The sequence below is a fragment of the Ursus americanus genome, chromosome 9, assembly GCF_024610735.1.
Source record: "Ursus americanus isolate L20-20 chromosome 9, mUrsAme1.1.p, whole genome shotgun sequence".
NCBI lineage: Eukaryota > Metazoa > Chordata > Mammalia > Carnivora > Ursidae > Ursus > Ursus americanus.
The window spans coordinates 12,914,460-12,930,073 of NC_142135.1; the positions used below are offsets into that span (position 1 = coordinate 12,914,460).

Here is a 15,614-nt window from a genome sequence, read left to right on the forward strand (position 1 = left end):
CAAGTATGAATTTTACAATAAGCCACATTATTTGTTGAGCTAGGTGCCAGGCAGCATGGGAAGTGCTTTACATTTATTGTCCTGTTGAGTCTGTATCTCTGCTCGTTCGCATATCACGTATTAATATTGTTTCCATCTCACCCACAAAGACACTGAAGCCCAGTGAAGTAAACCAATGAACTTCCCCAGGCGGTGGCAGTTCTTGGCTTTGGACTGAAATCTGTCTGGTTCTAACAGCAGGTACTAATCAGATTTCTCCAGAGAAACGAACCCATAGCACATGTGTGTACACGTACTTAGAAGCAGACACCATAGCCTAGCCGAGCTGACACATGACAGTAACCCTCACACTGCACTTCCCCTACTCTGTGCCTCTTCGTCCTGCAAACCTGGACCCCACGCTCCTGGCCCACAGTCATGCTTTACAGTCATGGAGTACACGGTTAGTGAAATAAAGGAGACCTGCAGCAGGGTCTGTCACGTGAAACGGCGGGATGCCTCAAGTATGTGGCGAGAGGCTACTGGCCATGTTGAAGCCACCGAGCAATTAGCCTGGAGAAGAAGGGCAACTGGCAGGTGCTTCCATCAACAGGTGACAGGAACAAAGATGGCGGCACGGAATGCCTAGTGGAAAAGGAGGGAACGAACTGTGGTTGGTTTTGGGACCTGGCTTTACTCCCAAACAGCTGTGTGACCATGGATCATACATCACCTCTCTGGGCCTCATGTCCCCAGGCAAGCTTGGTGATGTCCAAAGAACTGACCAGTTCTTTCCATGACTCTCTGTGGCTTCAGATCACACAGGTCACTGCACAGCATCTACTTTTGATGGGGGGAAGCCCAGTGAACGGCATTTTGCCACCGTAAAGACACTGTGGGACTGAGCACATAATCTGCTTTCCAGTGGCCACCCAGTAAGTCACTGATGGAACGCCCAAAACACAGGAACCCCCAAACCTGGGCTTCTCTCCTATTGGTTAGTCCCACTCTGTTCTCATACACTGAATTCCAACTCCCCTTCTATAAGAACTCACGCTCGACCAACACCTCTGAACGTGTCCCGCAGCCACCCAGCAGCCCCTCCGTTAACGCAGAACCTGGAGAGAGGTTATCGCTGTCATTGGGGTTTGTTTCCCTGTCCCCACCAAAGCCAGCTACTTCCCTCAAGTTGGTATCAGGCAGGCCAGGAAGTTTCTTTTTCCCTGCAATCCATTGTATGTGGCAAGATCAGAAGGACCCGTCAAGTGCAAGGACAGAACCAGCTGGGCACGTGGAGATAGGGGCTGGCCCTGGCCTGGTTTCCCCCAGCCCTCCTGGTCACTCAGCCAGTCCCGAGCTGGGGGGCTAGGCTGACACGCAGTGAGAACAACAGGCGACTTGTGTGATAATTAATCAGGAACGTTATCATCATCCTGAAGAACCTCTGGGCTGCTCCAAAGCCAGTTAGGAAACTGACCTCACCCCCTTCCTGTCTCCTAAACCCAGTCTCCAGTCCATCTAGGACCAAGGGATGGAATATTTCTCCAGGTCCAGCACAACAAAGCGTGTCTGAGGAGCCCGTGTGGATGTCAGATGGGACCACCTCTCAGCTCATCTCATGAACGGGAACGCTAAGGCCGACAATCATGCTGGTGGGTATGAAGTACTCGGTGCACACAAGGCCACGTGCAGTGGCTCGCCGAGTAACCACCCCCTGCAGACGCCCGCACCCTAGTCCCTGAAATCTGTGACTACTGAGGTTGCACGGCAAAGGTAAATTCAAGGGGCAGATGAAAAGTGCCGATGTTAAAATAGAAAGATTATCCTGGATTATTTCTGTGGGCCCAATATAATCGGAAACGTGCAAAAATGGGAGAGGGAGGCAGAAGAGAGAATCAGTCAGAGTGAGACATGAGTGTGGAAGAAAGGCATAGACAGGTGTTCAGTTGCTGGCTATGAAGATGGAGGAAGGGGCCATTAGACAGGGAATGAAGGCAGGGGCTTCTAGAAGCTGGGAGCGGCAGGAAAACCCTTCTCGCCTGGAGCTGCCAGAAGGAGGCAGCCCTGTGTTCCTTGAGTTTAACCCAGGGAGACCCATGTTGGACCCCTCACCTACGGAACTGTAAGACAATACAGCATGTTGCTCGAAGACACGGAGTCGGTGGTAATCTGTTACAGTAGCAAAGGCAGCCAAATACACGAAGCAACTCACTCAGTTCATGAAAGTTCTTACAATAACCCTACGAGGTGATTACTGGTATCTGCTATGGCTACAAGAATGCCGTGTAACGAAACTCCCCAGCTCTGGGCAAACGACAAGCACTGATTCCTCACTCACATGTCTGCTATCAGCTAGGGGCCGGCTGGGGCCGGGAGGGCATGTCCCAGCTCAGCTCCATACGAGGTGGGGATTCGCAATCTGCTCCGTGTCTCTTCTGCTCTGCAGACTGAGGCTGTCAGAGGCCCGTTGTCACCATGAACGGTATACAAGCAAAGAAGCCCAACCTCGTCCAATTTGTGTCTTCCACTCCTGTTATGCTGCTAATACCCTGTGGACCAAAACAAGTCACGCGGCTGAGACGGATGTCAGGGCGGGGAGGAGTGCACCTGCCCACCCGGAGGCCATGGCCACGGTGTGATTGTGTTAATGATGATGATGGCGGAGGGAAGAACTGGGACTGATAGCTCCGTCTACCACAGAAAGGCACTACTGTCAGCATTCCAGTTTGCAAATGGGGAAACCAAGGCACAGAGTCTCATCCAGGATCCCACTGCCAGTCAATGATGGAGCCAGGATCAAAATCCGATCTGGCTTCCAAACACGGGTCAAGGACCTACACCTACTAAGTGGGGGAACTAGGACGCCATGGGTCTAAATGTCACAGTCTCTGGGGCAGGAAGGGGTGGCCTCCGGGGGCTGCGGTGATCTCCAGAAGTAAGAGGAAGACACTGCGAGAGGTCGCCCATCGAAAGTGCAGCCAGGCTGAGCTGCTGCTCTCATGAGCGAGGCCCCACTGTCGGGTCCAGGCCTGGGGCCAAAGCACTTCCAGGGATGAGGTGCACAGGGAGCCCAGCATCCAGGATGAGCCAGCTGTCCGTGGCTGTCACAGGACCAAATGTCCTTCTCTTCCTGCCTTGGCAGGGCCAGATCGGCTGCTCGGCGGGCCAGCTTGCAAGAAGCCAGCATGTGGGTTCCTTTCAAAGCTGTGCATCTGAAGGCCAGAATGAGGTAAATTTAGCGGCAGTGAGAGATGCAGAGAAAAAGCGATACCCATGGAATGTGGAAGGAGGGGAAGCAGGGAGTGAGGCTACTCGTAAGCCCGGAGAGAGGACACAGGAAGGAGGCGGGACCAGGAGAGAGGGAAAGAGCACAGCGATGCTCAGAACTCAACATTACAGAGGGATTTCATTTGAAGGCACCGGGCATGGATTTCCTGGAAAGGGTCAGAAAGTCACACTGATGATTCTGGGTGTCTGGGGTCATGGGGTGAGGGTGGCGGGTCCGCACCATCATGTCCAGAGACTCAGAATGCTCTTGGGGCCCTTCAACCTTGTGGCATGGGCAGGACGGGGGGGGGGTGTGGGGGGCACCAGAAGCCCACCCCCTGTAACTGAAGTCAGAGAGCACTCCACTTTACGGCAAGGGCATACTGAGGATGAGAGGAGGTGTGGGGACCACCCTCTGCGTCCTACAGGAACTGTGCCTGTCCCTAAGCCTTGTCACCCAGCCAAGGCCAACCCCTGCTGGGGGAGGGGGGTGTCTCCTCCCTCCCAGCTACTTTCACCTGAAAGGCGGTGTGAGGCACTCTTCCCAGAGATAAGAAGCCCCCCAGGAGGGCAAGGGCAGTGGACACTTTGTGGGTACATGCTATGAGCCCTTACTCACCTCCCAGATTCTCCTGTACCGCCATGCAAAGGGAACAGTGCTGCTCCCATCGGAGCTAAGAACATCCCGGCTCAGTGAAGCGAAGGGCTTTCCACAGTCACCGGTTAGTGAATACAGGAGACCCTGACCGCAGTCCAGGTCTGCTGGGCTCATTCCAAGTCCCTAACTCCTGACCGTGCTGCCAGCCCTGGACCCAATACAGAAACTGCAGCGAGGACCTCCCTGAGAGATGGGACAGTGGCCCTTTGACTCATGCACCAAGCACTCAGTGAGCATCCCCTCTGGGGAAGTGCCAGCAGGCTCTGCCAGAGGGGTTAAGAGCATGGACCCTGGAGCCATGGTGTGGTTTTACATTCTGGCTTTAAGATCTACTGGATGGGGCAACTGGCCACATTACTTAACCTCTCTGTGCCTCAGTTTGCTCATCTGTAAAATGAAGGCAATGACAGCATCTATGTCTCAACAGGGTCTCATGAGGATTAAGTGGTCGGATAAAATTCACACTTAGAACTGTGCCTGGCACATGGTCAGTATGATCAAAACACTGGCTTTCATTGTTCATACTATGGTAGATGAAACTGACCTCGTCTTTGCCCTTACAGGAGTGCGGTCTCATGAAGGAAGACAGATGTGAGATTAACAGAAATAATGTATCATGATAGGTCACACAAGGAAGGAAAAGCGAAGAACAGCAGGAGGAAACAACAGGAGTGGTGAAGGGTGCGAAAGCACTCACTATGCAAAAATGGAGGGAATGAGCACTTCAAGCAGAGACACAGCATGTGCAAAGGCCCTGAGGTGAGCAGGAATGGGGTATATCACTCAATAGAGGTCAGTGTGGCTGAAGAACAGTGAGTGAGGAGAGAAGTCCAGGCCAATTCATGCAGAGCCCAGTGGGGGATTTGGCGTTTTATCCCAAGAACAGAAATGGGAAATCCTTGGTATGTTTGGTGGGGCAGACACAATTCAATTCACATTTTGTAAAGATTGTGCTGGCTGCTGAGTGCAGATGGGATTGCAAAGTGACTAGGATGGATCCGGGGAGTTGAATCCGGAAGCTCTTGCCATGAGCTATGGGGGAGATGAGGATGATTTGGGTAGGAGGGTTGGTGGTGGACGGGAAATAAACTCAGTTGAAACCCCAGATGCTGGAGGCTCACGAGGAGAGAAACTGCAAGTCAGCCAGGACGGTCAGCTGGTGGGCTCCCTCCCACTGCCTGGCCAGGGACAAGCTGTCGTGAGTACTCAAGGCACCATTATGATCAGCCAGGTTGGAACGTTCTAGAACACCCCTCTTGGAGGACTTCACCTCACAAGGCCTGTGCCAGGTCCATGATGAAAGGTGCTGCTGACCTCGGAGCTGACCTCCTCCGTGGGAAGGGAAGCCATGGTGGGGAGCATCTGCAGATTGGATATTCTCCACCTTGACGAGGCCACTCGTGGCATCTCGAGAGGGGACCCCATGCTCTGATCTGAGGGGATGGGGGCATCCACCTGAAGGGAGGCATCCCATTCCCCACGGAACTCCTCCTACACCCCCCAACCCACACCAAGTTCTGAGCTACCTATGGGGAGGGACCACATCCCTCCAGGTCTGCAGTCCATGCCTGGCACAGACCCTGGGTAGAGAAACCTTCTCACTGGAGGACAGGCTCCATAGGGACAGTCTCCATTTTATGCCTCCTTCCAACTCCAGTGCCAAGCACAGACCTCCTACAAGATGTGCATTCAGTCAAATGTGGTTCAGTGAAAGAACAAATGACTCTCCCCCATTCCCTTGGAGTCAACTGCTTAATCACCAAATCAACGGCCAAGCTGAGAACCAGGCACTGTAGCTGATGCCCTAGAGGAATCTGCATCATGCTGGGAAGTCAGACACAGCAGAAAGAGACCAGGTCTCTTCCGGCTGTCCAGACAGGAGGCACTCAGATGGAGTCCTTCCAAGGGAGGAAGTTGACTTCCAGGCAGAAGAGTCCAGAGGGAAAGCGAATGATGGAATGAATTTGAGCAGAGGCAGGCTTTGGGTAATCTGAGGGGCGGCCAGTTAGAGAGAGGGGACCCCCTCACTCACTGAACGAACACCTGTCACTGGGCAAGCCCCAGAGAGACTCTTCTCAGAAGAGCCCTGGTGTCAGAGCTCAGAGCCCAAGACACAGTTGAGGACACTGAGGATCAGCCTGGTTTAGTGACTTGCCCACCGTCACAGAGCCAGGAGTGGGCAGAGCTGGGGACGAACACAGCCCTGTCTGTGGTCCCCTCAGGAAGAGACACGACAGGATTAGGTACAAAAGTCAAAGAAAGAGAGTTGTCAGTTCAAAAGACAGAGATGAACCCAGCATGAGAGGCGTCGTCATAGAGGTGACCAGCATGGGCTCGCAGGGTGGGGCGACGTTGAGGTGGGCTTTAATGGATGCTAGGAGGTCTGCCTGTCTTTGATCGGAGAGGGACAAGGGCAGAGCTGTGCTTTCAGAATCTGGACCTGGCCATCGGGAGTTGAGGTGAGAGGCTGGGAACCGTGGCACACCCCACCAGAGGGCGGGACTGGAGAGGCAGGGGAGAGACGGAAGGAAGGAAGCAGGACTTGGGGCCAACAGGAAGGAAGTGAAGCAGGGGCAGGACTGCTGGCTGGAAAGGGTCCAGGGAGAGGGAGAAACCACTTCTCCTTCTCTTTCTGATGGTAGCAAGATAATGACTGCAGAGCAGTGCTGTACAGGCCAGGACTTCCCAAAAATCAGGAGGGGAAGAGCCCTGCACATGTGTCCTCAACAGGGGTTGCAATCCCCAAATCATGTGGTCATCTCTGACCTCCTCTACCCACCCTGGAGCTTCATCTGCAGTGAGCTCTGGCCTCGGGCCCTCGGGGATCCCCGCAGTGCCCCTTCCTCCAGATATCAGGGCAAAGGAGAGGCACAGAAATCACGGAGATCTGAAGACAAGTGGCCAGAGACGGCAAGAAAGGTGGTGTCACACCATGCTATGGACAGAAACCCAGGCGCAAGAGGTAAAGAATTTGTCTAGTATGGCACAGTGAGTACTTCCCAGAATCAGGAATCAGACGCGGGGCCTTCGCTGCAGACCTGGCCTGTATCCATCTGGGACCCAGCAGGAGGAGGCGAACCAATACCCCGACCGTCCTCCCTTCCTGCCCACCCGCCCTACCTCCCAAACAGAAGCCAGAGGGCCCAGGAGACCCGCGTGGCATCCATCCCGTTGCACCCACACAGGACAGCCTCCCCGTCACAGAACAGGAGGAGGACGGGGGGCCTCTGGAGGGGGACAAGGAGGTCACCCAGCACCTCGCCACTCCCACAGCCAAGACTGTGGTGCAGACTTGGGCCTAAGCTGCCTCCCCTCTGCAGAACCCTGGGGCCGCAGCCCCAGGCCTGGGCTCTGCAGCAGGAGGCCACCTGGCTGTCTGTCCAGGGAAGGCCCCACACGTGCCAGCGCTCTGTCCCCACCCCCAACTGATCCAGCACCTTCACATCCCCTCCTTCCTTCCTCATTCACACCCCCCACCCTGCCCCGCCTCGACCATAGGCAAAAAAATCTCCCAACGGCCTACTTCCAATGAGGAGGCAGGCTGCTGGGCGTGGCTGGCCATCCGGTGGAAGAGATGGGGGCCAGCGGATGCCCGGCTCAGAGCCACGTGCCCACCCCGCCCCCGCCCTGCCTGCCGGCCCCGAACACGGAGGCCTGGCCGCCGGTAAAAAGAAAGGGCTCCTATCTCTGATTCCTCAGGGCCTCCGATAAGAAATGTCATCCCTTGCTGGGTAATATTACCCGCCCGATAATAATCTCTATCAAGCTCAAACATATGGCTGGCTACAGAACACAGCGCCCGGCAGAGCAGGATAATTTATTTGCTTAAGCTGAAAGCCCTGGGCGGCCGAGAGAAGTACACTGAATACAAGAGGAAAGAGCCAAATTATAACCTCTCTGACGCGCAGTGGGGATTTTCCCCAGGGAAGGCTGGGCACCTGAGGACAACAGGGGGCCCTCCTCGCTTTGCTCCCGCAGGGTCAACACTTTCCCCTGGTCTTCCCTCAAAGGGCACTTTCGCTTAGGCTAGCTCTCACAGCTAATCCTCAAGACAACCTCAAGAGAAGCATTTTAGCCTCCTCTTACAGATCCGGACGCTGAGATTCAGCCAGGTTAAGTAACCCGGCCAAGGTCACACAGGCAGCCAGGCAAGACCTCAGACTCAGACCCCATCCATGGGGTCAGATGTGCCCAACTTAACCGACAGTGTCAGCTACTCATCATCGTCTCAAAGGGCCACGTCAGGCCTCTCCCCATCTCCAGGTCTCTACAACCTGGAATAACGAGGAAGCCTGGCAGGGCACAGAAATTCAAGGCAGAGAGGAGGGGGAGGCCCAGGTCAGTGGAGAGGCGGGAGAGACAGAACGTGGCAAGTGTGGGCGCAGTAAGGAGAGGCGGCTCACCGGGGAGAGGGCTGTTAGCCCACTCTACGCTCTTCCACGCCCTCCCTGCTTCATCCACGTCGTTAAGGCTGATAGTGCTTTCTGACAGTCAGGATCGCTCTAAGATGGCTCCACATGACTTCGTAAAGCCACTCGTTCTTTTTAACAGCTGCTCACTACACCTAGTTCATGGTCACATCATGACTTAATCAACCGATCCCCGACGGAGGGGCTTCAAAGACTGTGTCTCACAAAGACACATGGGCAGGGGGAGCACGGAGGCATTTTCTCGGGGCAGTGAAGCCTGCACGGGGTACTACAATGGTAGACACCTGTCGCCCATCTGTCTCAGAAGGCGTAACACAGGAGCGCACCCTAACATAAACTATGGACTCGGCGAGAACGACGGGTCAGTGTAGATTTGTCCACTGTAGCAAGTGTCCCACTCTGGCGTGGGATGTGGATGGTGCGCACCTGGGGACACGGTGGATATGAGAACTCTCAGCATTTTCTACCCAATTTTTCTGAGACCCTAAAACTGCTCTGAAAAATAAAGTCCGTTTAATAATAATAAAAGCCAATCGATCACATAAGTGTGTGTCACAACTGGCTCAATTCTATTCTGTTTACTGTTGACCTTCTTTTCTCCTGAGTTCAAGTCATACATACTTGCCTGCTTCTTTACGTCCCCAGGAATCTGATTAAAAACGAGGCCTCGGATGTCAGTACATCGTCTTATCACTTGCCATTTCCAACACTATTGAGATTTAGATGATGCTTACACCGTCTGCACCTGTGTGCCTGTGTTCCTCCAGGAAAACTTCCCAGAATTCACCCAGTGCCTTATAAACTCAGTTTTTTCCTATTCTTCTTATGCAGTAAAGTCTCAACACTGCACCTCCACAGGCTGGTGACTCCCTGCACGCCCCCCTTCCTCAGACCTTGGTGGGACGCTGCTAGAAGGACCTTACTAAGCCTTGGTGAGCAACTCCTGCCATTTCCACAAAAGCACATGAGGAAACAAACATATTTCACTTCTTGTCGCCAAAACCCCACTCTTCCTGCCCCTTCCTCCTCTGGACCCTGGTGGTTTCATTCCGGAATCAAACGGAACAGTAAGCAAGACACCAACCTCTCTTCATTCAGGCCATCCCCAGAGCAGGTCAGCATTCTTCTTTTCCTTCTGGGTTCTGAGCTGTTCAAGAATGCAGATAGCCCAAGGCTGGAGAGAGGCAAATCTCCACAGGAGCTCAGGACTCTGCTACAATCACAACCGACAACCTAGGAAAACACAGTAAATATCAATTATGCAATTTGGAGCCCAAGGCACCTTGAAGAAAAGCATCCATTACAAACAGAACGAAGATAAAGAACACTTTTCTCCCTGGCTGAAATGAAGAAGAACCGCAGGTAAGGGAGGTCGTCCTACCCGGGAGAGGATGTCTCCACTGAAGCCCACGGCGGATGCTGAGGGTTTGCACGGACAGGAGTACAGCAGCCCCCTCCCCATCCTAAGGGATTCAAGACCCACTGGAGGGTGTTGAGAGAAAGGCTGTGATCCGTGTGGTCATAGAGGGAGGGACCAAGAGCTTTGGGAACAAAGAGGAAGGAGGCACTGACTCTCGCTGCACAAGTTAGAGAAGAGGCTATTTGAGCTAGGTATTGAAGAGTAGGGGGCCACCAGGCGGAGAAGGGGGGGGCCGTCCAGATGTCTCATCATCATGTGTGACATGGAGTGTGGAAGAGTGGCCAGCGCCCAGGCGGTAAAGGACAGCCCTCATGCCATGTTGAGAGGTCTTGCTTTCCCCTACAGATGCAACGGGGAGTCACAGAGACTCCGGAGCAGCAGAATGACAGATGACCTCTGTGCCTCATCACCACCATGAAGGGTCCCTCGGCCACGTGGGACCCAATATACACGCTTCCCAGGTCATCCCGCAAAGCAACAGACACAGTGGTTAAACCAGTAGCCTCCAGAGCCAGCAATCTGTCTTCAAATCCCAGCTCTGCCGCTACCAGGTTGTGCAAGCTGCTTACCTATTCTGGTCTTCTCACCTGTGAAATGGGGGTAACAGCAGCAGAGGCCTCTCTCAGGGCTCGTGCATGAACGGGGAATTGGATAAGTCGCTACATGGAAGGTGCTCAGACCAGTGTCTGGAGCACGACAGGGGCACAACACACGACAGCTGGGGGGAGGGGCTGCTTCCAGCTTCCTTGTTCCCCGGGTTTCCTCTTTCAGCACTGTCGTTTCTCCCGAGACATGAGCTGCCCTGAATCCGAGCAAAGGTGAGCAGGCTGAAGCCCAGGTCTGCTTCAGGAGGCTGGAGCTCTTGCCTGAAAGAGAACTGGAGGACTGCGAGCTTCTCACGAGCTTCCCAGCATCCTGCAGCAGGTGCACCTGAGCCAGCGGCTCTCAACACCGCCGTACCACGAGTCGGCTGTGATGTTACAACCTCAATGCCAGGCCCCACTCCCAAGTCAGAATCCGGGGGGGGGGGGGGGTGGGGGGGGGTGGGGTGGAGGCAGGTGCAGGGAATTCCTGCAGCAAGAATTGTAAATTCCATACGTGGGTCCAGCTTTACACCCCGTTTGAGAACAACCGATCTAAGGGCCGAACTGAGCAAGGAAGGGAAACGTGGCAGAGTTCGGGAAAGGGCTGCCGCCCTGAGTCGGGTAATCTCCAGAAGGCACCTGGCTCCCCAGGTTTCTGCTTCCTCAGCCACGGGACAATGCCTGGGCACCTTACCTCTTCCTGGGACGTCACCCTGAGCTAGCAAACTTGAAAGTGCCCTGGATCATTATGATTGTGACAGAGCTCAAAATCTTCTGGATTTTGAGTCAAAACTTCTGGAAATAGGCAAGGTGAGAGCATACCAACAAATACAACAACGAGGGGCATGCAGGGGAAAACGCTTTGGTTAGGTGCACAGAGCTGGTAACCGGTTAGGCTCTCTCGCTAACCAGCCATGTTACTAGCAATCCCATCCCTTCTGTCCTCAGTTTCGTCCACAGTAGACCAGGGATAAGAACTGATTGGCCAATCGGACAAGGTGTCTGTGAAGCCCAAGCAGGAAGATACAGGTCATACTACGAAGGGTCAGACTACTGTAGAGCATTTTTATTTCACATTTCCTAGGTCCTCCCTGTAACGTGGAAAGTTCCAGAGACAGAAATGCCCCCTTTCACAACTGCTGTAACGGAGGGTAGGGAGGAGACCAGGAGCAGCGCCGGCCACATGAAAGCTTTCTTCTCAGCAGGCTGGAATGGGACCTGTCAGGGTCCAAGTGGGGATCAGCGATAGGCCAGGAGGGCAGGGTGGGGCCGAGGGCGGCTCCAGGGAGACGTTAAGATAGGAAATGTTATCTGGGAACAATGGAACCACCATACCGTTGTCCTGGCCTGGATCTGACAAGCAGGGATAAGGCTCCAGGAAACACATCCCTCGACAACTGGCCAGAGTGGCCCCAACAGACCACCCACCCATTACGGTGGTTTTGCACCCATCCAAGCATGCACCAGCAATGGGCATACATCCACCATGGACTGAGAACTATGTTAGAAGGTGGGGATGCAGGGCACCTGGGGGCTCAGTTGGTTAAACATCTGCCTTTGGCTCAGGTCATGATCCCAGGGTCCTGGGATCGAGCCCCCATCAGACTCCCTGCTCGGCGTGGAGCCTGCTTCTCCCTCTCCCTCTCCCTGCAGCTCTGCCTGCTTGTGCTCTCTCTCCCTCTCTCTCTCTCTCTGTCAAATAAAAAAAAAAAAAAAAAAAAAAAGGTGGGGATGCCAAGATGAATAAGGCCTGGTCTTCACCCTCAGGAAGGACAAGACAAGGCAAATAAAGAAGTAACATTTAAGTACAACATTAGGAACTAAAACACAACAACAAAACAGCCGCCACTCACTGCTGGCCAACTATGCATCAGGCAGCGTGCTGTGTATGGTATATTCAACATCTCAAACCCTCGGCGCGTCCCCTCCAAGTAAGGGTACTAGCTCCGGTGTGCAAATAGGGTACCTGAGGCTCCGAGAGGCTGATTACTGGACACAGATCACACAGTAGTTAAGAGGCTGGGCTCACGTCCGGATACAGAACAATGCTGCTCTTAACACTTGGGCTCCTTCCCCACAGCTCAGTGCAACAGCCCAGAGAATCAAAAGGGAATGAGAGAGAGTATCTTCTCTGACGCACCTCTTCCAGGCACTGTTTCTGCATTTGGAGAAAGCTTAAACACCGTAAGGAGCAAACAAGAAACAGGCGCAGCACCTAGCCTATGCTTATTGCTCAAGAAATGCTTACGAATCAGAATCCAGATATAATAGCATCGGAGGCGCAGAGCAGAGGTGCAGGTGTTTGGGACGTTGCAGACCCAGGGCTGCGGGCTGGAGCCAGCGATAAATCCCAAGGAGATCAGCTGACCCGCCCATTGCCTCAGGCTGACATTTCCACCCACGGGGAAAGGAAGGCCATGCCCTCTCTCCAGGGCTCTAGGCAACAGCAATCTTGTGACCCAGCTTCCAGTCTTGCTTGGTTCCCCCAGTTCCTTGAAAATACTTGTACTGATTTCAAGACAAAATAACTCAAAGGAGCTTCCTCCAGGACCCCCTCCTGATAACTCAAGGACCATGCACTCACACTGAGCTGTAAAGTGAAACCTATGGGCTCTATGGGGCTGCCAGTTTCACCTGCGGGATGCTGTATTTCTGAATTCGCTGTCCCCATCTAAAATCCAGGAAATTCCATTACATTACATGGTCCAAAAATTAACTAGGCAGCCCTGGTCCCATATAACACAGTAGCTAGCTGACTCCTGAGGAGGGTGGGGGGGGGCCTTATTCAGGGCATGTACCCTCCCACTGGCCACCATCTCATCCCTCAGGGACCACTGAGCCTAAACTCGCCACAGAAGAACTGCGGCTCAGAGAGGTGAGGAGACTTGCCCAAGGTCACACAGCAAGCCAGCGGCAGGATGGAAATCAGAACTCCGTATTCCTCATACAAAGACCTCGGTTTTCTCTTCTAGCTTAGCTGCCAGTCTGAACCAATCGCAGCCTTAGAAGTTACACGATCCACTGACATCGGGCTAGAACAAGGCTTCTAGGGTCAAAGTCCAGCTCAGGCAGAAGCAATACCCCCCACGACCCAAACACAGGGCATCATCATCAGCCCAGGCCCGGTCATCTGGACGACTCTTGCTCAATGTTATTCTTTGCTTCATGGTTTCCACATCCAGAGGAACAATACTTCCCTAAAAATCAATTGTCCCCAGCAACCCACCTACACAGTTCTTGGAAAATATGGGTTAAACATTTTGCTGCACAACACAGACACAGACACACACACACACACAGAGAGAGAACAAAAAGGGTGAGGGAAATTCATCAGCATGGTCCTGGACTCTTCATTATTCACACCAAACGTTTTTTAAGTCACCAAGTTCAAATGACCCTGTCCCTTGGGGCTGCAGAACTATTTTTGCCAACACTTGCCAGTAAGAAGGCTCCACATGTTTTAATAAATGGAATTACTCAGTATCAGGAGACACAAAATGGCTTCGAGAGGCTATGAGGTCAGGGGAACTGAAAATGTCCTGGAAGGAAGATGCCGGAATAATCCATTTCTGATACAGGAGAAGGAACAACCCGGTTCCATGCCGCCGCCCAGAACACTGGAGAGGCTGACACATTGCAACAGATCAGTCGAATAAATAGGCAGCCCCAGAGGGATCATTTCCCAAGCTTCCAGAACAAATACGGAGATAGAGGGCAGCAACTAGTCCCAGGGGATGCCGACACATAGTAAGTGCTCAGTAAATATTACACACACACACACACACACACACACACACAGAGTTTCTGAATTTCCTGACTTGTGCCAGATAGCCCAGTGGTCTGCTTCTCTCTGCTCACACTTGCCCTCTTGGGGAATCACACCAGTCTCAAGGCTTAAACAATAGGACTCCAAAATACATATCCAGATATTATCTTTTTATTCCATGCATTAGCGTGGGTTCCTCAGAGCAACAGAAATGTAAATAAGGAATTGGCTCACCCAAGTATAGAGACTGTCAAGTCCAAAATATAGAGGCTGTCAAGACAGCCAAGCCAACTGGAGACCTAGGGAAGAGCTCATGCTGTTACTTGAGTCTGAAGGCCATCTGGAGGCAGAATTCCCATTTCCTCGGACCTTCAGTGTTTTTCTTAAGGCCGTCAGCGGACTGGATGAGACCCACTCACATTTTGGAGGGTAAGGTGTTCTACTGACGTCAGTATTAATCTCATCCAAAAAAAATACCTTCACAGTCACATCTAAACTGCTGGGGTTTTTAAAGATTTTTATTTATTTATTTGTCAGAGAGAGAGAGAGAGAGCTGCACAAGTAGGGGGCGGGGAGGCAGAGGGAGAAGCAGGCTCCCGGCTGAGCAAGGAACCCAATGGGGAACTCGATCCCAGGACCCTGGGATCATGACCTGAGCCGAAGGCAGATGCTTACCGACTGAGCCATCCAGGCGCCCCTAAACTGCTGTTTGACCAAATGTCTGGATCCCGTGGCCTAGATGACTTGGCACATATTTTTTTAAAAGATTTATTTATCTATTTGAGAGAGAGAGAGAGAGAGAGAGCATGAATGGGAGGGACAGAGGGAGAGAATCTTCAAGCAGACTCCCCTCTGAGCGTGGAGCCTGACGTGGGGCTTGATCTTAGGACCCCGAGATCATGACCTGAGCTGAAATCAAGAGTCGGACGCTTAACCGACTGAGCCAGTCAAGGCGCCCCTTGACACACAAAATTAATCCTCACATTTCTGATGCATATATCCAGCTACTTCCTGCATATCTCTCTGCAGATGTCTGAAGAACATCTCGAACATAATGAGTGGAATCCTACCTGCAAAACAAAAACATTTCCAATCCCCTCACTGATCCCCTTAGAGGAATAAATGGAAACTTCACTCTCTACTCGCTCAAGGTAAAACCCTAGGATCATCCTTTATCTGATACTCTGTATCGAAGCCATCAGCAAATGCCACCTTCATGATACATTCCTATCTGATCGCTTCTTGTGATTTCCTCTGCTACCACCCACACGCAACTATTGTCATCCGTTCCCTGGATTTCTGCAAAAACTCCGGGTTTCTGCCAGAGCCTCCTAACTGGTCTACCTATTCCCCCCTTCGCCACCTTCGGTCGATTTTCAGCAAAGCAGCCCAAAGGAGCCAATTAAAATGCAAGTCAGATCTGCTCAGAAGCCTCCAATAGCCCCAACTCAACAGAGAAGAGCCAGCGTCTCTGCCACAACCCCCTCTGAACCATATCATCTCTGAGTTT

General features: G+C 52.9%; 1 protein-coding gene across 1 annotated transcript in view; it reads right to left on the bottom strand.

Annotated features, from left to right (window-relative positions):
- LOC123801896 (uncharacterized) overlaps nt 1-15,614 on the bottom strand; it is a 156,725-nt gene that overhangs the window by 16,819 nt on the left and 124,292 nt on the right. The window contains exon 3 of the mRNA XM_045812204.2: nt 9,419-9,567. Coding sequence (XP_045668160.1) covers nt 9,419-9,456 — 38 coding nt within the window. The 5' untranslated portion in view covers nt 9,457-9,567. The remainder of the gene's footprint in view (nt 1-9,418; nt 9,568-15,614) is intronic.